The 26,913-nt window shown below is 35.8% G+C and overlaps 1 protein-coding gene across 1 annotated transcript in view; it reads left to right on the forward strand.

The window, feature by feature from the left end:
• Nucleotides 1-6,791, forward strand: part of LOC137186373 (interferon-induced very large GTPase 1-like) — a 61,705-nt gene extending 54,914 nt beyond the window's left edge. The window contains exon 11 of the mRNA XM_067595297.1: nt 619-6,791. Within this exon, the coding sequence (XP_067451398.1) occupies nt 619-5,291 (4,673 nt within the window). The 3' untranslated portion in view covers nt 5,292-6,791. The remainder of the gene's footprint in view (nt 1-618) is intronic.
• Nucleotides 6,792-26,913: the final 20,122 nt, after the last annotated feature.

Raw genomic sequence — 26,913 nt, forward strand, 5'->3', positions numbered from 1 at the left:
TTTGCTGCTGTATGGAAAAAATGTGCTCTCATTAGAGTGCATGTCCTCTCACTGTGCTATCAGTCACTCACATACACACACACAATAAAACATAGTGGATGTGTTGTCCAGAGGGCACAAAGAAGGTTTCAAGTGTGTAATTATATCGGGTTGGAAGTTGACCACTGAGAGGTAATTCCAATGAAAACTGTTTACATTATTTCGGACTGACAAAGTCTCAGGGAGAATATTTACAGTCATTCTGTATTTTGGTCCTGTGTCAACAGTCAGTTTTAGTCACTATAAAAAGTCACCAAAAATACTTTTGCTACAGTTCTACCAACAAGGCCTGACAATTTAATTAAAAATATTAATTAATTAAAAAATACAGATCACAGACTAACACCACCACCAGAATTCTTTGAGACCTATAATGCTAAAAACAGAAAATATTTTTTGGGAAAATGTCAACAAAATCTTTTACATTGCGGTAGTGACACACACACGCGCGCGCGCACACACACACACACACACACACACACACACAGAGAGAGAGAGAGAGAGTCAAACATATAGTTATAAAGGGTTGCTGATTTGTATGTTGTTTATTTTTAAAGTGATTTTTTTTCTCTTTCATAGTCTTTTTCAACTTTCTCTCCAAACTTGGACTGAAGAAATTTTATCCCAACAAGCTAACTCTTCAGTCTCTTCTGGAAATCAACAAAAACAGCATTTATGATGAAACTGTTGAATCACTGGAGAAAATACCATGGTGCTTTCTCAGGAAACTCTTTCAAATCAACGCAGAATGCAGAAACTGTACACAATTATCAAACAATGATGATGATGATGATGATGATGATGATGATGATGAGGGAAACAAAGACACATATGACTCTGCAGACAACAAGGTTAACCCTCTCGACCTCATAGTCGCACTCTTTCTTTGTGCTGACAGCTTCTTGCAACAGGAAATGGCCCTCAAGATGACAATGTGCCAGTTTTCTGTCCCACTGCTGTTGCCTCATGGTGATAACAGTCAGTGTTCCCTGATGCTGTGGGCTCTGAGAGACATCGTCAAAGAGTGGTGTCCACATGATTTGTCTGAATCAAAAGGATTTGTTGAAGACACCATTGTCCAAGCAAATATACCATTCTTTACCTTTGTGAGGCTGAAAAACTGCAGTTTGTCCAAGTCACAGATGTTGAATCATGTTCTCAGTCGTGGCCAACAGAATCACAACATCTTCATACATAGAGATATGGAAGGAGGAACACTTAAAAGAGAAATAGCCAATGGTTTGGTTGAGGTTTGCTGGTACCTTCCCTGTGGCAAAAAAGATCTTGACATATTTCCAGAACCAGTTGCCTTTGCCAATTTGAGAGGAGACATTTGTGAGTCACTCGCACAATTCAAGTTTCTATTTCAAGTGTCAACTGCGACCTTTGTGTTCCTGGACAAAGTTGAAGAAAATGAGCACAAGATTCTGACTTCTCTTCAAGATGTGAAATCCAAACTCTTCTTTGTTGTTAATCGAAAGGACAACTCTAGAGAGGACATGATGTCTGTCCAGACAACAGAGAAAGAGTTAAAGCTACCAAAAAGCAGCGTGAAAATCAAAGACCCAAAGGTAAATGTTGCAGAGTTTTCAAAGAAACTTTGTGTGTCCATCAAGACCTCACTGCCACAAGAAACACTCACATTGAACATTGTCAATATGGTTGGAAAAGCTGTTGAACTTGGTCTATCTGTGGATGAAAACACAAGTGAAAAACAAAAGAAAGCAGTTGAGGAGATCATGGTTGACATTGAGCGGCGAAATATACCAGACTACAAGAAACAACAACTTCCTTTGCAGGGAGATAACTGGAAAAAATTATCGAAGTTAGAGAAGGAGGAGTGTAGATTGAACTCTGGTGACTCAGACCTTGAAGAGTATAAAACCCAGCTACAGGAAGAAAAACAAAAGATTAGGGAGGAGCAAAGCAAACAAAAACTGTCCAAAGGAATGAAGAGTTTTATTAAAACTTTATCCACAAGTGACAAAGAGAAAAGAGATTTTTTTCTTAAGTGGATGAAACTCAAGTTTAACACACATTCACGGAAGAAACTGTCTGAGCTGCGCAAGGAATTCAAAGAGCAATGCAAGAAGAAATATAAAAATCTCACTGCAGAGTCACAACAGGCTTTGATGGAGAGCTCTTTAGGAGTAGAGCATTACATGAGAGAGATGGGACTCATCTATGAGTTCTCAATTGATGACTCAAGAAACACTGCTGATGAAATATCTCGTCTCCCTGGTTTGACAGCTGAAATGCTGTTGGATGGATATCCTTTAGAGCTCTTGGATGGAAATGCTTCCAACATCCCAGAGAGATGGGTGACAGATGTGCTGACGGAGCTTCACAAGAAGGTTGGAGGGAAGAGCAGACTGTTAGTACTGACTGTGCTGGGTGTTCAAAGTACAGGGAAGTCAACACTCCTCAACACCATGTTTGGTGTGCAGTTTCCTGTCAGCAGCGGCAGATGCACAAGAGGAGCTTATATGCTTTTCCTCAAAGTTGGAGAGGACATGAAACATGAGTTGAATTATGAATATATAGTTCTCATTGACACAGAGGGTCTAAAATCTCCTGATTTGGCAGAACTAGAGGAAAGTTATGAGCATGACAACCAGCTGGCAACCTTTGTGATTGGTTTAAGTGATGTCACCATTATCAACCTCGCCATGGAGAACTCAACAGAAATGAAAGACATCCTGCAAATTGCAGTTCATGCCTTCTTGAGAATGAAGGAAATTGGGAAAAAGCCAGTTTGTCATTTTGTGCATCAAAATGTTTCTGGAGTTTCAGCTCATGCAAAGACCATAACAGATAGAAAGAAGCTCTTGGAGCAGCTCAATGAAATGACACAAATTGCAGCTAAAATGGAAAAGAAGCCTTCTATTAAAGCATTCACAGATGTGCTGGACTATGACATAGACAAAAACCACTGGAACATCCCAGGACTCTGGCATGGAACCCCTCCGATGGCACCAGTAAACACAGGTTACAGTGAAGCTGTAGCAGGTTTAAAGAAAAATCTTTTGATGAAAATGAAAACAGCCCAAAGCAATGACGTCTCACAGATCCCAGAGTTTCTAGAATGGATGAGAAGTCTCTGGAAAGCAGTGAAATATGAGAACTTCATCTTTAGTTTCAGAAACACTCTTGTGGCTCAGGCCTACGACAACCTTTGCAAAGAGTTCAGTCAATGGGAATGGCAGTTCAGAAAAGAAATCCTCTCCTGGCAAACAGAAGCAGAGATGGAAATCTTAAATTCTGACAATGAAGCTGATATTCGAATTTGGAGCATTTTGGTTGAATCAAAGAAATCAGAGGTGTCAGAAAAAATAAAATCTGAAGAAAGGAAAATGAAGGAGAAACTTACAAACTACTATGAAAAGAAAGACCAGAATGTAAATCTGATAGAAAAATACAAAACTGACTTTTTCAACAGCATCAGTAGTCTCGCAAAGGAAATCAAACATTCAGTGAACAATAAACTGGATTGTGCACTTGAGCTGAAAAAAAGTTCAAAAAATGTTCAAGACATTCAGAAGAAATACAGAGGCGAGGTTGAAGACGAGGTCATGAAGCTCCTGAGTGCCTGTAAAGACTCTGATAAACTGTCTTATGAACAGCTGAAACAGGAGTTTGAAAAGATGTGGAAGGAAGCCACTAAAAATGTGTCTGGCCTGAAAGAGCGAGATATCGCAGCAAGTGTCCTGAATCAGTTGAGAAAAAATTTCTCAAATCGAAATGTTAATGAGAAATTCCAAAACATTAAAGACCTAAAGGAGATTGGTAAGGATCCATTTAAAATCAAGCATGAACATACAGACTCCTTAATGGAGAAGTTTAAACATCTGATTCGACTAGGAAATCTGCAGAACTTTGCTGACAGTGTCATTGAATCTTGCACACGGTTTGTGTTTGATAAAGCAAAGACAAACACAGATTACAATGACTCTTTTACAAGGGATCTTCTTGAAAAAATGGATGAATACCTTGATAAAAGTTACAAGCATCACAAAATAAATGCAAAGTTTGAGTTTGACCTGAAACTTCACATTTGTGGCATTGCCTCAAGGGAATTCCTCAAAATGCACCAAAAATTCTTGTCAGATAAGGATCCTAAAATGCAGCTGCAGAAGTACAAGAATCAGTACTTGACAGATTTTCTTGATTTATACAAAAAGACAGATAATTGTCAGCGCAAAGCAAAGCATTTTGTCAGATGTTGTATCAAACCTGCTGTGGAAGAGTACATCAACAGATCTCTGGGAATAAACATTGTGGATGAAATTTTGACAGGTTGTCATTCAGCAGAGTTCAGTTCCCGCTCCTCTTTCCAGTATAACATTCAGGAGGAGTTGCTGCAAAAGGATGACTTTGACAGTTTTGTCAAGTACATTTGTAAGTATGAAATATATGTTAAGGATTGGATATTTCAGCAAATCCAGCAACGAATGTCAAAGAACAAAACTTTGTGCAAACTGAAACAAAAGAATCTGAAGGTGATAGTTGACAAAATCACAGCAGCCTTAGAGCAGGCCACAAAAGGACCAGATGGTGTTCAACTGCCAAACAACAATGAAAGCATCACAGAGCTCATCAGCAACATGCGGAAGTATTTGATTAAAGACATCTCAATTTCAGTGGAGGATGAAAAAAGAACCTTGTTTCAAATCCAAAGCACATGTCATCCATTTATCAACAGCCTCAAAATGTCAATAGGAGACTTGAAAAAACAGCTTGAGGAGGAATTCTCAAAGTCTGAAAACATCACTGAGACTCTGAACAAACTTCCAATCAAACCACAGGATGAGCTTTTCAAGCGCATGTTTGGTTGTGGAAAACAATGTCCATTTTGTAAAGTTCCTTGTGAGGCAGGAGGCAAAGGACACGAGAAGCATCATGCAGCTGTTCATCGACCACAAGGTCTTGGTAGATTCAGGTATGAAGACAGTCAGAAGCTGGTTGAAACACTGTGTACAACTGATGTGCAAAGTGAACGTAGATTCGAAAACATAGATACTAATTGGAAGTTTCATCCTTACAAAGACTACACCACGTACTATCCAGACTGGCACATTCCTCCAGATCGCACCATAGAGGCATCTGACTACTGGAAGTTTGTACTGGTAAAATACAATTACAGATTTGCTCAAGAATATAAGGCCAAGCCAGCTGATGTTCCAGAGGCCTGGAGGAGAATCACAGAGAAACAAGCACTGAAGGGGTTAAAAGATGCCTTCAACATAAAGTGAACAACATACAAATGTCTTTAAACAAAACCAAATTTTAAACATGCAAGTTTTTTTCTAACAAAAATGAACACTGGAGACGAGCAAAAGGACATGCGGACTAAACATCTTACAGCATTCAGCAGATCAGATCAGTCAAATTCATTAAGTTAAATTCGAAATATATCAATACTGTTTTAATGTATATTGTTTTGTTTTTTATGTAACTGACTGTCAAACAGACTAAAGCAGCTGCTGACAGTGAAAACTGTGGCATCCTTTGGTCTGGTGAACATGATGAACAAATGATGAGTTGAACAAGTTGTTGAGAAGTTGAAAAGCTGGAAATAGTTGTTAGACTGTTCAACTTTTTCTATAATATTTCTTTTATTTTTTATTTTGTGTTTTTATTTTTTTGAAGATTACAGATGTTTTGTTTTCTTCTCTCATGATTAATGACTGGTGTTCATGATAATGATAAAGAAAATGATGATGTACAACAAAGATCATGTAAAAAAGAGATGATGTTTTATGTTTTTATCTTTATATTTTGGTTTGTGATCATTACAAATGTTTAGTTTTTTTCTTTTTTCAAGTTTCATTTGCATACATGTAAATACACAATTATGATGCTGATGATGACAATTATAATGTTCTACAAAGACCACATGAAAAAAAGGTCATGATTTATAATATTAGTTTTTTTGTTTTTGTTCTTTTTTTTTCTTCTTTCTTCATATTGATATATGACTATGTGAATAGTAACCAGTGTGCAAGATAATGATGATAATGATGATCAAGATGTCAGCATGGTTCATTCAGTGTTTGCAGTTGGCTTTCTAATGGTTACTACCAGTCAATCAATAACAAATATTGATACAACTGACTTTTGGTGCCTTTCTGAAGCTGAACATGTGACAAAGAGGCAGAAAGCACAGAAACAATTACTCAGACTTTTAAATATTTACCATATTTTTTCTTCTTTATGTTATTCTTTTACATAAAAATGTGATGATGATGATGATGATGATGATGATGATGAAGGCCTGCAGTATGTAATTCAAAGGTCATGTAATGAGATTCTGTTTTGTAACACAGTTTACTACTTTTAACATTTTTTTATAGTTTTATTCTTTAACATTTCTTTCAAAACATAACATGCTACAATGAAAATAGTTATTAATGTTTTCTCGGAGAGTAAAATAAATAAATTTTCATTAGTTGAAATGTTTGCATTTGATGCAAATTACTTTGTGATTCATGTACAAATACTGAGACGTCCTTTCATGTGTTGTTGATGTTTAACTTTTTCTGAGATACTATGTGTTGAACAAGTCAAGTTATCTTTTAAAAACATATTTTTGGGGTATTTTTTTTGATTTTTGCATTTTACTTTTTAATGAGTAGAACATTTTCTCCCTCAGTCACTTTGTAACACAACTATGTACATGACATGAGCTAAATATAATGATGCTGATGCTGTTGTTGATGATGATGATGATGATGATGATAATGATGATGAAGGCCTACGTAGTTCAAAGGTCATATAATGAGATGCTGTTTTGTAACATGTTTTACTACTTTTTACATTTTTTATATTTTTAATCTTCAACATTTCTTGCAAAATGTAACATGTTACAATGAAAATAGTTATTAATGTTTTCTTGGTGATTAAAGTAAATAAATTGTCATCAGTTCAAATGTTTGCATTTTGATGCAAATTACTTTTTGATTCATGAACAAATACTGAGACGTCCTTTCATGTGTTGTTAATGTAACTTTTTTCTTTTAGATATTATGTGTTGAACTAGACTAGAAAACAGTTTTGTTATCTTTTAAAAACATTATTTTTTGTATTCTTTTATTTTTGCATTTTACTTTTTAGTGAGTACAAAAGTTTTTGTTTTATTCATCTTGAAACACAACTATATACATAATGACATGAGCTACAGATAATGATGCTGTTGATGATGATGTTGATGATGATGATAAAGAACAAAGCTCATGTGAAACAGATGTTTTCTAACATGTCATCACTATTCTTTAATATTTTTACAGTTTATTTCTAATAGGAACATGTAAAACATTTAATCTTTTGATGTGTGTTTGATAAAAGTCAGTGAATAAGAGTCTTTATGTTGTTGTAACTGACCTTTTAGCTCATGTTTAAATATTGTCTAAACAAGCCAACTATGGGAATAATGTGGCATCTTCTGCTCTGTTGATCATGTTCAACTTCTGACACAATGAATTAAACAAGATACAAACAAGTTTTGCTTTGTCAGTGTTTTTTTCTTCATTTTTACAGGTTGACATACAGTATAGTTATGTGTATAATGATAAGTGATGGTGATAATATACTGTATGCACAAAGATCATGTGGCTAAATATCTTTTGTAATAATCAAATTAATGCATAAAGCAATATTACCACTTTCAAATTTGATAAGTTCACAAATATTGGGTATAAAGTTTTCTTCTACAAATGTGTGACTTTAGTTTTATGTTTTTAAAGCTGTAATCAAAGCCGCTGCACTACTGACAACAATGGTGTCACTCTTTACCAGCTGTCAGTAGTTCCTTTATTTCCATTGTGCATTGCATTATGGGACAACAGTGTCTATCAACAGCAGTTATCAATTATTAATCAACACTACAGACTCAGAACATGTTTAGATTTATATTGTATAAAATTAGGACACATTGTTATAAAATATGATTCACAGAGTGGTTTACAGGTATTTGGAGGATTATTCTCTATTTTTGGTTTTATCTTCACAGTTTTTGAGATATCTGTCTCTGAGTTTTCTGCCACCATCCCAATACAATGGAGGAGCATTAAAAAGTGACATTTAAAAGACTTTAACAGTATCACGTCTTTCTAAAAACAATGTCTCCACTTACTCTGGACAATCCACAGGACACATTCTCAACAACTCTGAGTGGAAAGACTTTCTACTAAACTAATCTGACATCTTTTTACAGTATTTTCTGTGGATTATCCACAGTAACAGTCACACTTTCTAGAAAAACACACTGCTGTTGATTTTAATTTAATGTAACTTTTCAGTGCTGTGAGAACCACAAATGAAACTCCATTGAACTGGTGTGGTGACAGACATCTCAAACACTGGACAAATAAAACCAAAACTATCTCCATGACTACACATATCACAAGAGGTTACTCAGAAAATGTTTTTCCTGCAATTTTGAGTGAACTGGTCCTTTAACAAGTAGAACCACTAGACACCAGTAGATGCTGTTCATTTGGCACTGGAGTAAGTTCTTCATGAAATCTGAAGAGGATTGAAGTCTATCTGTTGTATGAATACACAGTGAAACACTGAATCACAGTTCAAAGAGCAAATATTGAGAACAAGAGAGAAGTAGTGAAGTAGTGATAAGTTCAGTCTTCTACCACTTGAGGACACAAAAGTCAAGTCCACCTTGTGTGGAGTCTACACTCTATTGCAGCTTTCTAAATGGAAAATTAAGAGTGTCTGAAATCAGAAACTGCACAGTCTTATTCATATATTAATAACTCCTGTCTGTGTTTGATCCAACAAGATGAAAACATGACAAATAATCTGACAGACAGTTTAAGTGACTCCTTCACCTCTCTGCCTGTCAGTCTCTGTCACTTATTGACTAACGTGTTCAATCTCAACCAGGTGTGTAGACAGTAATGGGTCTGAATGCAGCTCATTTTTGTAGGATACAGCAGAAAGGTCTATATACATACAGTACATTATATACAAACTTTGTATGAAGTTTGGTGTTATTATCATTTATTTTACAATAATCATGAGTCTTATATTTATAATTCAGTAGTGGGGATGACCTATGAGGAGAAGGGAAAAATGCAGTGAGGGTGACAGTTTAGTGATAAAGTGCTGCAGAAAAATAAAATTTAAACTAAAATTTGTAGCTCTGTACTGCAGTTCTTCCTTTATTAGGGCCCGAGCACCTAGTGGTTCGCTCACACTCTCCATTCAAATATATGAGTATTTTTCTGTGTTCAGCTGCAGTTGTCTCTACACACCTGACAGTACACATGTCAATCAAACTTTGACCAGGTCATGTGGGTTAAAAGTCTTTACTTTTCTAAAAATAGACTTGATGAAAATTAGGAATTTCTTTTACACACAAACTCATCAAAAGTTTTAAAATTATTAATTGAAATTACAGTGAAAGGGCCCAAAACTTGCATAATTTTGATGCCACAGGTGTGAGCAAGACAGACATGTCTCACCCTGCAGAAAATTGTCATCCTCACACTGTTGAGTTTTGATGTTTCGCCATGACAGAGGAAGTTGCTATAACTTTATTGTAAATGCTCCAGTCTGTACCAAACTTCACATGTTTGTAAAGTCAGACCTGTCAGCCCAGGTCTGGAGACATCTGCATGCTTGTGACAGAAGCCCTTGAACTGCACCGCACCCCAACATGCGCAAGGGTGCGAAGGCCCGTTCAACGCTGCTTGCAGCTTTAATTGGACTTGAACATGTAACTCCTTCAGCCAGAGGAGGCAATCTACCAAAACACTCTCTCAGAGAGAGATTTACTGGATTTCGACACTCAACACAATGACACCTGCTGGACTGAATGATGATTTTAGTTTCAAATGCTTCCTCTGAATAATTAGAGAACCTGTAACCTCAGTTAGAACTGTTAAACTCTTAGTTTCTGTGTCATTTTTCTCCCCTGCATCTCTCCTTTTTCATTCATTCATTACGGTTCAACTCCATGTCTGTAGTGGACAGGTAGCTCGTGGAAGCAGACAGAAGGAGCTTGGAGTGAACACGTGCACACAAACAAATGCCATTATGTTCTTTCTATCACTGTTGTATCTTAACGAGGAGATTTCTGCAGATCTCTCAGCGTTGTCACAGTTAGATGGTATTCTGCATGAGAAATAAAGAAAAAAAAAGGTTATGATATTATAGTGATATTTGACCCGGACAGACGTGATCAATAAGCAGTTTCCACTGTACTTATATCCTTTTCCAGTTTCTTTATCTCCAACTGCAACTTAATTTTTAACTTTCATTGACGCTTGTTAATGGACATTTTGTGAAAGAGAAAATGTGTCAAAAAGTACGATAATGTTGGTAAGTTGATTCTCTTAAGTTGCCGACACTGTAATTTTAATTATACATCTGATATTATCTAACCTAGTGATAATATAACCACACTGATCTGAAGGGCAATACTACTGAATGCTCATTTATTAACAAATAAAGATAAAACCATGAACAGGGGCAAGTGCTGCTCTTCACATTCTCCACCCAGACTCATGCAGCCAGATGCGAGGATTGAACCGTCAACCTTCTGGTAATAAATTCACTCCTCTAACCTTTAGGCCATCACTACCTACCTACAGGTACGCATTTAATCTGTCATCAATTTTGTACCAAGCCATCTCCTTCACTTTGTTAATTGTAGCAGTATTGGCCTTTATGGTGAAAACCCCTTCATATTCTTTATATAGTTTCATCAGCAGGTTTGTTCTGCTGCGGAGAAGAACGCCACTCTAGTTTTCTCTTCTTTTTGTGACATAGTATTGTCTTTTCTACAATCGACTGTTCTGGGCTGCTTATGTACTCTGTGCATGTGCACACTTCAAGCTTATTGCAGTCTGGCTAGACTTAGCGCTGAACAGAGGCAAACAAACTGCGTTAGTGGAACGGCTTGAGCCTCAAGTGAAAGTTGACGTTAATTCTAGCCAGGCTTTTTCTAGTAAGCGCAGCTTTCTTTAGCTGCGTTGATGGAACACCCCTCTGTAAGCAAACAAATGTTTTTATTTCCACTGTAAAAAAATATTTTTAGTTTTATGAGGGACTGTTGGGACAGAAGCATTTAATAATTTGAAAAAGCTTCATACTTCAAATATAGTCACATAGCTTACAGTATCCCATACAGCGCTTCACATGAAGATAATGAGACTACTATTAAATTCAAACACTTCCACTCTTTTTAAATTAACTGTTGATAGTAGTCTTATGTCCACCTGATACAGTTTTGATCCGACTGCAATAAAATTCATACCTTAAAATTTTTAAATTCAAATTTCTGCACTAGATCTCAGTGAACATCTGTTGTGTGTTACAACACTCTCATGTTCATTCTGTAGCTTCAGTTGCTCAGTTTGTTCAGAGATGTGCAGTGCAGGCAGGTTGGTGCAGAGATGCAGGTGCACACAAACCTCTGTGTTTAATGCTGGAATCAAGATAGACAAACTACACAGCTCCTCTTATCATAAAGTCATATCATTTATTTATAAGAAAGGAGACACTCATAAAATAGATCATTGGAGACATATCACACTGATGAATGTAGATTATTAAAAAGATTAAATGATGACCTGGAAAAAATAATTGCAAAGAACAGACATGTGCTATTAAGGGAAGGCTGATGTGGAATAACTTTGGCGTACTGAGATGTATAACCAGTAATTCTGCAGTGGATGAATTCTCCATCATAAGTCTAAACCAAAAGAAAGCCTTTGATTTGATATCTGAGGAATATGTGTGGGAGGTGTTAAAAGCTAACTGATGTAGTTCAGTTGTTATACGCACAATCTTAAATTAAGAGAGATGTCAAACAAGTTTGTCCTTCATCAGCTCTATATTTTATTGAAGAGAATCACGGATGATGACAGGTTGAGTGGCACCAGAAACAGTAGTGGGGAGTGGGTGGTTGTTTTGGCAAATGCTGATGATGTTACTGTTATAACTAAGAACCAAAACGAACTGGACATAATAAATGAACACCTTCAGCTTTATGAAGACGTATCGGGTGTAAAATTAAACCATAGCAAAACAGAAGGAGTCTGGTTTGGACCTGTGATTAATGTTCATGATAGAAATGACATGAGTAATAAAAGCTGTTATGAAAAAACTGAGATAGCAAGGACAGGGAAATAAAAGAGTAAGTACAGAAATGAAAAAGTGGAAGGTTGCACCTTTGTCTTTTCTCAGCACAGAACATTATGTACAGACTGCTCTGTTATCACATCCTCCCCTCTGCTGCCGCTCTATACTCCTCTGCAGGGCGTAAACCCCCGGTTTGTCAAGAACAGAGTGTTGATTTCCTGTTGTTATGTGGTAGACTAACACTCTTTAACCTAAAGGAAGATGAAATTTATTCATAAAGATAATATAAACTGTAATACTCAGTTGTGCAAAGTGGAAAAAACAGATACAACTCAGTTAAACCCACTTTAATCAATAATTTAAAAAAGAAATAACATTATAATTCAGATTAGTTGAATTTAATTCATCAAGTAAATGTCACCAGAAATGAACACTTTAGTCACCTTTTACTTTGCTCATTAGAAAATCTTGCTATGACCAGCTTGTGATTTTTTTCTTGAGTTGAGGTATTTTAACATGTAAGTGAGAAATAGTTGATTTCTCAGAAAACAGGCAGAACGGCGAGCTGCTAAAAATACCTCACACTATCTGTAGGAAAAATGATGTTGAGTGTAGGATGAGATGTGAGAGCAGTGAGGGGGGTCGGTATCCAAACTACATATCAGCAACAATTGGGAGCAACTGACAAACTGATCTACCTAATCCCTTCTTTCTTTCTTTTTTATAAATTAACTACAGTGTATGAATATGTCTGAAGATGAATCTGGTTTAGATGCACTGTATGTAAATAAAGTTTTACTGCCTGAATATGTTATGAGCATCATTTGTAGGACAAACTATAAAAACTCAGTAAGTCACTCAACATTTATTTAATAAAAAGAAAGCACATGCTTATCAAGATTCTCTGAAATTTTATTGAGAAGAAAATTTAGCAAACAAGCAGTTTACAACCACACAAACACACATCTCTACTGGATTACTGTGTTGTGAAATGGGAGCAATTGATGAGAAAATGATGATGTGTGGCAGAAAAACTGTTGTTTTACCATTAGTGAGTCATGTGACATGTTATGATTTACATTTTTTAATGCATAAATTACAACTTAGTAATAATTCACCTTATAACTAAGCTTGAATTTACACACAGCTGGTGCAACAGGCTGCAGCAGTTATTTGTCTACTCTGCAGCCACATGTGTTTGCTTGTAACAGGCTAATATCTACTCTATAACTGTCCAGATGCTCTCAGGAAACATCTGCAGAACCTCCAGCTGCTGGAGAAGTTACATCTGATCTCCCATCTACACTACCCTCTGAAGCAGGACAGTTCAGCCATGTTATATGTGGTCTGTGTAATTGATCATTCACTGCTACGTTGTCATTATTATCACTATTGTTGTTGTACAATGTTACAATTACACATTGTTACTAATTAAATGTAGGTCTTAGTCAAATTAAATAAAGTTTATTTGTACAGTGCTACTTTATATGCAGTAGAATGACACAAAGGACTTGGTGCAGTGGTGTAACAGTCTGGATGTTCTGTATGTTTGAATACAGCTGCAGGTCAACAACATCTAACATCATATCAAACACTCCAGCTACCTGCAGTGAAACACAGCCTGCAGTAGGTGAGTTCTGTTCATTGTATGTTACAGCTGCAGTTATGTAACTAATGTAAATATGGACAAATTACAAACACATTTTACTCTAATTCTATCAAATATTCACAATCAGTTATGGACATACATAACCCATCCTGTGCATTTGGAATGTTTTGTCCACAAACGGATGCTGGGGAATCTTTTTTTATTATGTCAGTACTTTGGCCAAACCTTTAACCATTTTCTAACCCTTAACGATGACAGAAAGCCATGGGAACTGCATCTTGCACACACACATTTCATTTCTTTTATTTTCATTCATTTATTCTTTTTTTTCATTTTTATTATCTATTATTAAATGGTTTCTTACATACTTGCATTATCATGGCAACAGTAGCACAATAAAATATATTGAATCATAAATATAATTTCTATAGTAAGAAAGGGAACACAGCTAACTTAAATAATAATCAATATTAGACTGCAACCATCTATATTTATTCAAGATGTCTACAGGACACATTGAAGTTGGAATAACTTATTCCCATCAAAGATAATTTAAACCTGGATTCTTTTTTCACTCATGTAATTGAACAGTTCTGGTCATCTGTTATCTATAATTAATGCTTCAGATGTGTTTGTTGCCTGATGTGTTGTAATTTATGAATCATTGTGTGTTCTTACAAAAGGATTAATAACTATATTTGCATGTATGTTTAGATTTGCCTGCAGGTGAAGGAACAACAGACACAACGTACACTGTTACTCTACAGCCTGCAGACACCATCAACTGGAACAGATCCTGAAGTAAGTGAGTCCATCAAGGCAGCAGCTATAGATCCTGTCTGATATGGTGAGGACGGAGTTAGTCAGCAGAGGCCATATCAGGTAAAATAAGACTCCACGTTTACAAAATGACAGGATGGGAGAAGTTCCCATCACCACCACTTTACAGAAAATTAGTGAATAGAGAGAAAATCAAGAGAAGCTGGGTGGTATATTCCAAGAGTCTTTACTGCTTCTGCTGCAACCTGTTCTCACAAAAAACTACAAATGAATCAGTAATGGACTCAATGACATGACATGACATGAAAAATCGCAGTGAAATACTCAAAAGCCATGAGAAGAGTCCAGAACATTTTAGGCATATGACATTGTGGAAGGAGTCATCTCTAACCCTAATTTATGAATAACCAAGTGCCAGTGTCTTGTATGTTACTAACAGGTAGTTGGTAATATTTAACCATTTATTCATTCTTCTTGATACGTGATTTGTTTGTTTGAGAAGTAATTTTAATTCATAAAAATAAAAAAATATATTTTTGTCTTGAAACCATTGTGGTGTCTGATGTTTGTTGTCCATATTTTTACTGTAGAATGAGCAGGTGGTGACGAGGCAGTGCCGGTGGGGTAATTTGGGTGGAATGTGGTGGGGGGGGCTGGGGCACCAAAATGGCTAGAGCTGACCTTGCACAGTTTACTGTGGTTATCTGCTCCAGTTAAATGTGAGCAACCTTTATGATGAATGTAACCATCTAAGAGTTAAACTCAGGTAGCAGGCTCGCTCACTAGGTTCACTGGTGACATCAGATTACAATACAGTCCAGTGCACCTGTAGAGCAGCTGCCCTACACTCACATTCCATAAGAGACTACATACCTATTGTTGTGTTTTACCTATAAGACTCATATTTTGCCTTTTGATCATCATCTGCGATGTAAAAACCTATCTCCATTTCCATCACAGTTAGCTTTGCAGTTAAGTAATTTTGAGACAAGTTTGCAAAACTTGATATTCTACCATGCTGTTATCCTGCAAATTAAAAAAGGTTCAGTGACAACAGACAAAATGAGATTCAACTCAAGGGCTTCTTGACTTATGATAACATTGTTATCTCCCTTCAGCAAGGTAGTAAAGGTGTTTTTCAACAGCATGTGGAAAATCGCTTCTAATCTATCTAGCTGGCAGCACAATGAAAAAAAAATTCCTGATACCTACAAGAAAGTGAATCAGTGATTTCTGAGAAATGAATTGAACAGACTGGCAGTGATTAATCATGGGTCTTTACACCTGCTGGAGAATTATTTCTCGGATATACTGGGGTTGACTATCCCCCACATTCTCAACATAACTGATTACAGTTATTGTGTTTTGAGGTTTACTGCACTCCTCCTCAGAGCCAAAGAAAAAGGTAAACAGAAATCTGCTGTTCAGGTGTATGAAATGCTTTCGATTCTGTATCAAGTATAAATACCAAGGCAGACACACACACCCCATTTACACCTGGTATTAAAATCTGTATCCAGAGAAGTTATCTGGATGATAAACGATCCCATCTTTCCTTTGTGTTTACACCTGGTATTTTTAATGTGTTCTCATTATCCTAATGGTCCTCCACCAGCGCGTTGGTGGATAGGGGAGCAAGACTGATGGGGTTTTTCGGATTTGGGGGACTAACAGTATGATTTCTGTTTTTGAGTCGTTGAGTTGAAGGAAGTTTTCTGCCATCCAACAGTTGACATCGCTGAGACAATCTACAACAGCAGCTAGGCTTTTTTGGGTCACTGGGTCTCAGAGGAAGGTATATCTGTGTGTCGTCTGCATAGCAGTGAAAAGAAACGTTATGCCGTTGAATGATTTGGCCAAGTGGAAACATGTATACATACTGATGGATAGTTTCATCTATAATAAATGCAACATACCTAATTTGATGATCATATATTTTGTGCATAAAATCTGAATCTGTAAAGTAACCAGTAACAAGCTGTCAGATAAATGTAGTAGAATGAAAAGCACATTGACCATATGCTTTGGGGACCTTTTGTAAATAATTTCAGGATATAATGACTAAGAATAGTGACATAATTGTATATGTTATCATATCAAAACATCGTAATAAATCTATAGCAGTCGGGGCCCAACAGTGTCCTACCTTGCCTAATGCTAAAGTCTGCCCCTGCAAACCACATACAAAGGTACGTCAGGATAAATACAGTAAGAGAAATAATATGTGCTCACAGAGTATTCAAGTTTATCTAGTGATACAGGTTTAATCTAGTCTGCACAAAAGTGAAAATACAGTTGTAATATAAATTTGGTTAAGAGAATGTGTATTTCTTGTGAAGTGAGCATTTCTGTGTGTTAGCATTCAGATGGGTGTTAGGTGAAGCTGATGACTTGGGAGATTATAGACAGGGCTCCAACAAATAAAGAGGAGACTGTGTAACATGAAAATGAGGCTAGTTGTGAACGGTCCAGTGTGTTTGTTATATTGAAGCACAAACCATTAATGAAAAGAAAGTTTCAGCTTCAAACACACATTATTACAACTATAAAGAAGATTTCATATCCTACCCCTTAGTTTCATATCCTTGCCTATCATTTTGCTAAGTCCCGCTAACTGTGTATTTCTATTGGTTAAATAGCCTGTCAATCAGTCCTTTGTAACAGATTCAATTCAATTCAATGCAATTTTATTTATATAGTGCCAAATCACAACAAAAGTCATCTCAGGGCACTTTTCACATAGAGCAGGTCTAGACCATACTCTTTAATTTACAGAGACCCAACAATTCATGCCTATGCAACATAAAAGTCATGTTTTTGAAGGAATTAAACTGAACATTTAACTTGGCAAGCTGGCTAGAAAATAATGAATATAGTAGTATTATTAATTTTAGCTGAAACGTTTTTCATTAGAACAAGCTTGATTTCTTGCTATTTACTTGCTAGCTAACATGAGTAGGATTGCAAGCATCATTTATAGGCCAGCTTTCCTTGTTAACTAGCGACCAATGTTTTCTTGCAACATTAAATTGGTGTTTTTTATTTATTATTTTAATATATAAAATATCAAGTGTCCAAATTATCCTAAATTGTTTCAGACTAACCATTAGCTTTCTAGCTATGTTAAATTGTATCTTTGTAGATCATATTTGGACATACATATATTAATTGGATAATTTGCATAATTGGATAAAATTGCGTTTGTTGTATGGTTAATAAATAGGCCTGGAAGATACATGTAAGATATCTATGTAATGTCTTACAGCCTACATTTAAAAAATCTTAATAATCTAATATATAATCTTTTCAGGGGAGTTATTGAAATATTTTGGAGGAACTTCCACTAAACCAGGACCATCTACGTCATCAGCTGACATGACTGCTGCTGAGGGGACATCATCAGAGACTTGGCTTCCATAAATGAAACACTGTTATCAACCAAATCACGAATTCAGATCCCTGGCTACAACATCATAAGAAAAGAACGGCAGACAGGACATGGAGGAGGAGTAGCAATCCTGATCAGAAATAACATTGAATACAGTGAAATTGATTTCAGCCTCTCATCAGAAGAACTACAAGGAAATGAATACATTGCAACCAAAATGAAAATCCACTCACATCACCCTATTACAGTCACCAGCATTTACTGTCCCCCTGGAATAAAACCTTCAGCTGCACTGTTTAACGCTATCTCCAACCCCAGCCACTCCCTCATAATGGGAGATCTCAATGCAAAGCATGTAGACTTCCACTGCAGAAAAACTAATCAAAGTGGCATAGCACTCAAACAGATCCTGAATAGCACAAATCTGTCAATCATCAACACAAACGAACCCACCTATACATCCCCCCAAACAGACAGCACAGACATTCTGGACTTGATCATATGCTCCCCTGATCTGGCTTCAAAACTGCATAAGTTCTCCACCACAAATCATCTCTCCAGCGACCACCTACCTGTGTAACTATCTCCATGACTACACATATCACAAGAGGTTACTCAGAAAATATTTTTCCTGCAATTTTGAGTGAACTGGTCCTTCAACAAATAGACCGACTAGACACCAGTAGATGCTGTTAATTTGGCACTGGAGTAAGTTCTTCATGAAATCTGAAGAGGATTAAAGTCTATCTGTTGTATGAATACACAGTGAAACACTGAATCACAGTTCAAAGAGCAAATATTGAGAACAAGAGAGAAGTAGTGAAGTAGTGATAAGTTCAGTCTTCTACCACTTGAGGGCACAAGAGTCAAGTCCACCTTGTGTGGAGTCTACACTCTATTGCAGCTTTCTAGATGGAAAATTAAGAGTGTCTGAAATCAGAAACTGCACAGTCTTATTCATATATTAATAACTCCTGTCTGTGTTTGATCCAACAAGATGAAAACATGACAAATAATCTGACGGACAGTTTAACTGACTCCTTCACCTCTCTGCCTGTCAGTCTCTGTCACTTATTGACTAACGTGTTCAATCTCAACCAGGTGTGTAGACAGTAATGGGTCTGAGCAGCACTGACCCACCAACATTATCATATTACTTACACTTTCATATCAAATTTGATTTTAATGATTTTGGATTGACTGTTTTTATTTGATTTTATTGTGTCTCAGTGTGATCAGATGTGTTTTATTATGATTATGTTGAGGTCTTATTGGGTATTTATTGTTTTTATTGTGGATTCTTTGGTGCTTTTATGTCTGGAGCACTGGACCAAATGAATTTCTCTGTGTGGGATAATAAAGTTGATCTGAATCTGAATCTGAATCACTCACCGACCCTCACAGCCAAGTCTGATCAAAATACATTTTGTAACAATAAATATATAAAAATACCTATAAGGAAATAAATGAATATAAACTTGATTTATTGTTGACTTGACGTGTGTGTTGAATTTGTCGTCTGATTAAAACAGAACTGTTGAAATAAGTTGTAGGAAGTCTCTGGAATGTAATTAGTTCCTCTGGTTCTGACATGCAGACCTTCCTGAGCTGCCTTCAGCCAGCTCTCTGGCTTTTCAGGTGATGTAACATTAATGCTACAACAATGACTAAACAACATTTTTAATGTGTCATTTGAAAAAATGTTGAGGAAGAAGAAACTCCATCTCCATCATGGACTGTTGGTTGAGACAAAAGAAGACATTTGTGAGCGTCAACTTGGACTTTTTTCAACATTTTTCACCATTTTCTAACATTTTATGGACAAAACAACTAAAAGATTAATGAAGAAAATAATCAACAGATTATGAACAAATATTTACCAATAAACTATTTGCAACAGGCTGTAAGTAAAGCCACTGTAAGATAATAAACGTGTATATAAATTTTCAGATATTATATAACATGGCTCTGCATGTCAGAGTCTCTCCAGTCTCCAGTCCATTATGCCTCCATATCTCCAATGAAAACATGGAATCTTCTCTTTGACTATTTAACTATACATCCTGTTAACTTGTTCACTCTTTCAGGTGAGAAAAATACTGCTGTCTATAATTTACACACCTGCTAAAACTAATGCAGATAATTCAACAGTCCTGCAATAAATCCACCTTTATGACTGTTATGTTGAGTTTTTGTGTTTCAAATATTTTTTCTTCTCCATTTAGAACAATGTGGTAGACATAAATGTAGAAACCCCTCTAAAGACAATACAAGTCAACATCAGCACTAATGCAGTCTCAACATGACCATAAAGACGAATCATCACCTCTCTAAACAGTTTCAACAAAAACTCAACATTATAACCTTCATCAGAGGTGCAATTACTTTTTTTATTTTACCCAGGTGGATGTAATAAACTGGCAACTGATATTTTTAATAGCACCACCATAAATGAGTCCATGCAGTGGGACACATGCAACACAGACAGAGAAATAAATGCTGCAGTTCTGCTCAATGAACAGGAGTCATGAGGGAAACTTCATCCTTATGTTGTAGAAATAAAAATAGTTTTGTGAATGTCACAATCATCATCATCATCATCATCATCATCATCATCATCAGGCTTAAAGAGATTTTCAAAACACCAGCAGTAAATATGAATTCCACACATGAAACATAAGTAATGTTTAATATACTGCTTTACATTTAAAATCAAAAGCCACTGTATAAATTAGCCAAAAGACAATAAAATAAAACATAATTAAATGTTTATGTGTCTATTATTTGTTCTTTTTTGTTTGCAGTGTAACAGTAAATATCAGAATCCTTTATTTTAACTAACTAACTCCAACTGATTCAGTTCTCTTAAGTTTGAATGTGAACACAGTTAACAGTTAAAACTGAGAGGTGGAGACGTTGATGTAAAGTTCATTTCATTGCTGCACATTTTGCATGTCAGACGCTGCCATCCAGTGGTTCCACTGCAGAACAACATTCATGTTAAGCACAGTGACATCTGCTGGGGAGCAGGAAGGCCGTCATCTCTCCTCACTTCTTTCTGTGTTTGAATTTTTTTCATCAGAGTTTGCAGAGTTGTTCATCATCACAACACTGGAGGGCAGCAAAGATTATCCATCACAAGCATAGTATGTTAGATACCTGCAAAATGAAAATCAAACCAAATAATTTATATCATATCAATCAAATCAAATCATATCAAATAATTGACAATAGTGTGAAAATGATTTGGAAAAGTAGTTAAAATGATGTTGAGTAACAATTCTTTGTGAAATTCTGCATTTTGCAGTAAAGGTGCACAATAGAGGAGCTTGTTACATATTAACACCTATTTACAACACACTGGATGTTGTTGGTCAGAGGGTTTTATGAACTTTGAACTTCTGGACATTATGTTAATCACAGAGCATTAAAGATAAAATGTATTATGTGGATAAAGTGTATTTAACATAACATTTTACACTTAATAACCTGAAATTAGAATTCATTTTTGCTGAGATAACATCATACATATCCTTGATATGTAAATCCTTGTTTTGACTTGTGCACTTGGTTAACACTACAATTAAGAAGCAATTTAAGTTTAATAACTTTTCTGGATGTGACAGAAAAAAACGATCTCACTAATTTCTGAAAAATGTATGCATAATAGCTGTAGAATCATTATAATTTATATCATATGTAGTGAGGAGAATTCAGATTTCAGTTCAACCCTAGCAGTTGTTCACGTGATGAAGTTGAACTTGTATACTCAGGAATCACTATTATTTACCACTTTAACAGCAACTGCCTGTTGGTAAATATAGACATTTTGAATTTCATAATGCACTTATAATGGAAGTGATGGGGGAGAAAATCCACAGTCCTCCTCCTGTGCAAAAATGTATTTAAAGCTAATATGAAGCTTCAGCGTCCAAATGAGTCAAATCAAGTAGATATCTTTCAACGTTAGTCTTTTTAGTGCCAAAGTCCCTCTTTTTGTTACTATACTTCCACCGCAGCTCAACAGGGAAACACTGTCCGAGGAAACACAAAGAGGGACTTTGATGCTAAAAAGACTGTAAATGTGCCAGATATCCACTTTATTGATAGATAAATATACTTTATTGATCCTCAAAGTGGAAACTACAATAATCACATGCCAACATATACGACAAGAAAACAAACATAAAAATATAAAAATATATGACTAACTCAGACTTCTGATGTCTCATACTACAAGTAATAATTTAAATGCACTTTTACACAAAATGACTTGAAAACGTCTTTCAGTGTTCACATGGACACCTGACTGTTATGACAAACTTGAAAAACTGTGAACCTTCCTTAAAGCATTTGGTTAAGATGGCAGATGGTATTACATTTCCTACAAAACACATTTGATGACACAAATTAGTTGTATATGTTTATTGTATATATTGTGTAGATATTTGCAGGGGCACCACAAACAAATCTCTGTCACTTAATACACACACTCACTGCACAAACACATCTATCAAAGCTCAAATTCCTCAACAATTAATTCCCGTAACTTTCGCCCAGCTCTCTGTCCATCTTTTATTAATTTATGTAACAAGTTGAAAAGGTTCAGGTAAGAAACGTCTCACAGGTCACATTTACTCTCCTCCTAAATGTATAAACATTTTGTTGATTATAATCAGTTAACTGTGTTTAACCGACACTCAAATTATGTCAATAAAGTCACAAAGAAGTAAGATAAAATCCTTGTTTCTACATTATTATAATATAATATAGTTTTTCCTTTAGGAATCATGGAAATACTGTGAGATCAGAATTTAGCAAAGCATTGTTGTATGAATATTACTGCTTTATTAATCAATTACCTTGTTATTGGGGGCACCACTTCCTTTTTGGTTAGGATTTGTTAGTGCCAAGAGGAAGCATCAACCCTTGTTCAATTCAATCAATGAATCAGTCTCATAATCACAAGTTCTTGTACCAAACAGTGACCTCTGTTTACTGCAGCTCAAAGAAACAATCAAACACTTTTAGGATGAATGAAGACATTTATTAATAGCTAAACATCTTAAGGACACATGATAAAGCATAACAAGAAAAATAAATAAATAAATAAATAAATAAGGTCTATAGATGGTAATAAAAATAATAAAGTTATTCAGCAAGAGTGTCTTGAAGTGTGTGACTCGAGGTTTAACGTGTTGCACCGGGGAATGCTAAGGGGAAAGCTAATTCAACTTCTTTAAATAAATAATTTCATTTTAACATTATTTGACATCAACCTTTGATCACAAAGCCATGTTATGTCTTACTGTTGAGGTGTTTAGTTGTGGTAGAGGCGTCATCTCGGCAGGTCCAGCGCCGTTTGGTGCAGCATCACCAGCGGTATTTGGCAGTTAAAGAGCCTGGATCACCTGCAGGTGTTGGCACGTCTTCGTTGGTGCAGAAATGTTGAATGCTGGTAAAGAATCAAGTCGTTTCAGGCTGCTCTGAAAGAGTCTTTAGGCCGGCTTCACTTCTTCTTTGCAGTATTGCTCTCAGAGAGCAGGTAGGTGCCTGTAGTAACTGAGTGCCGACTTAAGTTTAGTCTGACTACGCTCAAATTTTATAGTGACAGGAAATAAAGTTAGGCAACACTTATGTGTTTAGATTACTTTCAGAAACATATTTAATTATATGATTCAACATAACCCTTACTTCATAATATGAAAACATTCAATGTGACTATTGTTTAACAATTAAAGAAAACTTTACACTCAAATCCTTCAAATATTATATCTTTACATTCATATTTCTTCAGAAACGTCATTCTTTCAATATAACTACTTATCTAATTTAACTTTAATATGACTGTCTATGAGGTTAATGGGTCAAAAGTTAAACATTTGGGTGATTTTAAAATACATGGTTATCAAACATTCATGAACTCTTAACATAAGGGAATTTAACTCTTGTCAATAGAGGGCAGTATGGTTACATGTAGTATAAAAGGTTACTAAATTCAAAGTCCTGTATCTCTTTAGTAGACAGTCACACAACTATGCATCTGAAGAAAGGAAAATGAAGGAGAAACTTACAAACTACTACAAAAAGAAAGACCAGAATGTAAATCTGATAGAAAAATACAAAACTGACTTTTTCAACAGCATCAGTAGTCTCGCAAAGGAAATAGATTATTTCGTGAACAACAGATTAGATTATGTCCTTGAGCTAAAAATAAGTTCAAAAGAGGCTCAAGACATTCACAAGGAATACAGAGGCAGGATTGAAGACAAGGGCAAGAAGCTCCTAGTGATTGCAAAAACTCTGATAAACTGTCTGATGAACAGCTGACACATGAGTTTGAAAAGATGTGGACTGAAGCCACTAAAAACGTGTCTGGCCTGAAAGAGCGAGATATCGCAGCACAAATTCTCAACCAGATGAGAAAAAATTTTGCTAACCAGAATGTAAATGAGAAATTCCAAAACATTGAAGACCTAAAGGAGATTGGGAAGACTCCATTTAAAACCAGATATGAACATATAGACCCCTTCATGAAGAAAGTTGAATCTCTGCTTTGGGGAGATTTGCAGAACATCTCTGACAGTGTCATTGAGTCTTGCATACAGTTTGTGCTTGATAAAACAAAGGAAAACACAGATTACCATGACTCTTTTACAAGGGAGCTCAATTCAAAAATTGATGAATCCCTTAAACAAAGTTACAAGCATCACAAAACAAATACACAGTTTGAGATTGACCTGAAACTTCACATTTGTGGCATTGCCTCAAGGGAATTCCTCAAAATGCACCAAAAATTCTTGTCAGATAAAGATCCTCAAATTCAGCTGCAGAAGTACAAGACTCATTACTTGTCAGATTTTCTTGATTTATACAAAGAGAGAGATGATTGTCAGCGCAAAGCAAAGCATTTTGTCCAGTTTTGTATCAAACCTGCTGTGGAAGAGTACATCAACAGATCTCTGGGGATAAACATTGTGGATGAAATTTTGACAGGTTGTCATTCAGCAGAGATCAGTTCCCGCTCCCCTTTCCAGTAAAACATTCAGGAAGACTTGCTGCAAAAGGATGACTTTGACAGTTTTGTCAAGTACATTTGTAAGTATGAAATATATGTTAAAGATTGGATATTTCAGCAAATCCAGCAACAAATGTTAGAGGACAAAACTTTGTGCAAACTCAAACAAGAGAATCTGAAGGTGATAGTTCACAAAATCACAAAAGCCTTAGAGCAGGCCACAAAAGGACCAGATGGTGTTCAACTGCCGGACAACAATGAAAGCATCACAGAGCTCATCAGCAACATGCGGAAGTATTTGATTAAAGACATCTCAATTTCAGTGGAGGACGAAAAAAGAGCCCTGTTTCAAATCCAAAGCACGTGTCATCCATTTATCAACAGCCTAAAAATGTCAATAGGAGACTTGAAAGAACAGCTTCAGGAGGAATTCTCAAAGTCTGAAAACATCACTGAGACTCTGAACAAACTTCCAATCAAACCACAGGAGGAGCTTTTCAGACGAGTGTTTGGTTGTGGAAAACAATGTCCATTTTGTAAAGTTCCCTGTGAGGCTGGAGGCAAAGGACACGAGAAGCATCATGCAGCTGTTCATCGACCACAAGGTCTTGGTAGGTACAGGAGTGAACGAACTCAGAAGCTGAATGAAGCACTGTGTACAACTGATGTGCAAAGTGAAGGTAGATTTAAAAATGCAGACACTAAAGGAGAGTGGCATCCATACAAAGACTACTCCAAGTACTATCCAGACTGGCGCATTCCTCCAGATCCCAGCATGGAGGCATCTGACTACTGGAAGTTTGTATTGGTAAAATACAATGACAGATTTGCTCAAGAATATAAGGCCAAGCCAGCTGATGTTCCAGAGGCCTGGAGGAGAATCACAAAGGAACAAGCACTGAAGGGGTTAAAAGATGCCTTCAACATAAAGTGTACAACGTACAAATGTCTTTAAACAAAGCCAAATTTTAAACATGCAAGTTTTTTTCTAACAAAAATAAACTCTTCGGAGAGGAACATGAGGACATGAGGACTACAAACCTTACGACTTTCAGCAGATCAGATCAGTCAAATTCAATCAGTTAAATTCAAAATACATCAATATTTTTTTAATGTATATTGTTTTGTTTTTTATGTAACTGACTTTGTGGTTCAAAAAGACTAAAGCAGCTGCTGGCAGTGAATACTGTGGCATCTTTTAGTCTGGTGAACATGATGAATGACAAATGATGAGTTGAACAAGTTGCTGAGAAGTTGAAGAGCTGGAAATAGTTGTTAGACTGTTAAACTTTTTTTTATAATATTCCTTTTACTTTTTTGTTTAAATGTTTTTATTTTTTGGAGAGTACAGATGTTTTGTTTTCTTCTCTCATAATTAATGACTGGTGGTCATGATAATGAACACCAGTCGATGATGATATTGACGATGATGATAAAGAAAATGATGTACGACAAAGATCATTTTAAAAAGAGACAATGTTTTATGTTTTTATCTTTACGTTTAGGTTTGTAATAATTACAAATGTTTTGTTTTTTGTTTTTTCAAGTTTCTATATGCATACATGTAAATACACAATTATGATGCTGATGATGACAATTATAATGATGTTCTACAAAGACCACATGAAAAAAGGGTCATGATTTACAATATTTGTTTTTTGTCGTTTTTTATGATTACAATTATTTATTTTTTCTTTGTTCATATTGATATATGATTATGTGAATAGTAACCAGTGTGCAAGATAATAATGATGATGACGATGATGAAGATGTCAGCATGGTTCATTCAGTGTTTGCAGTTGGCTTTCTAACGGTTACTACCAGTCAATCAATAACAAATATTGATACAACTGACTTTTGGTGCCTTTCTGAAGCTGAACATGAAACAAACAGGCAGAAAGCACAGAAACAATTACTCAGACTTAAATATTTACCATATTTTTTCTTGTTTATTTTATTCTTTTAAATAAAAATTTG

Source organism: Thunnus thynnus, chromosome 1 (assembly GCF_963924715.1).
Source record: "Thunnus thynnus chromosome 1, fThuThy2.1, whole genome shotgun sequence".
NCBI lineage: Eukaryota > Metazoa > Chordata > Actinopteri > Scombriformes > Scombridae > Thunnus > Thunnus thynnus.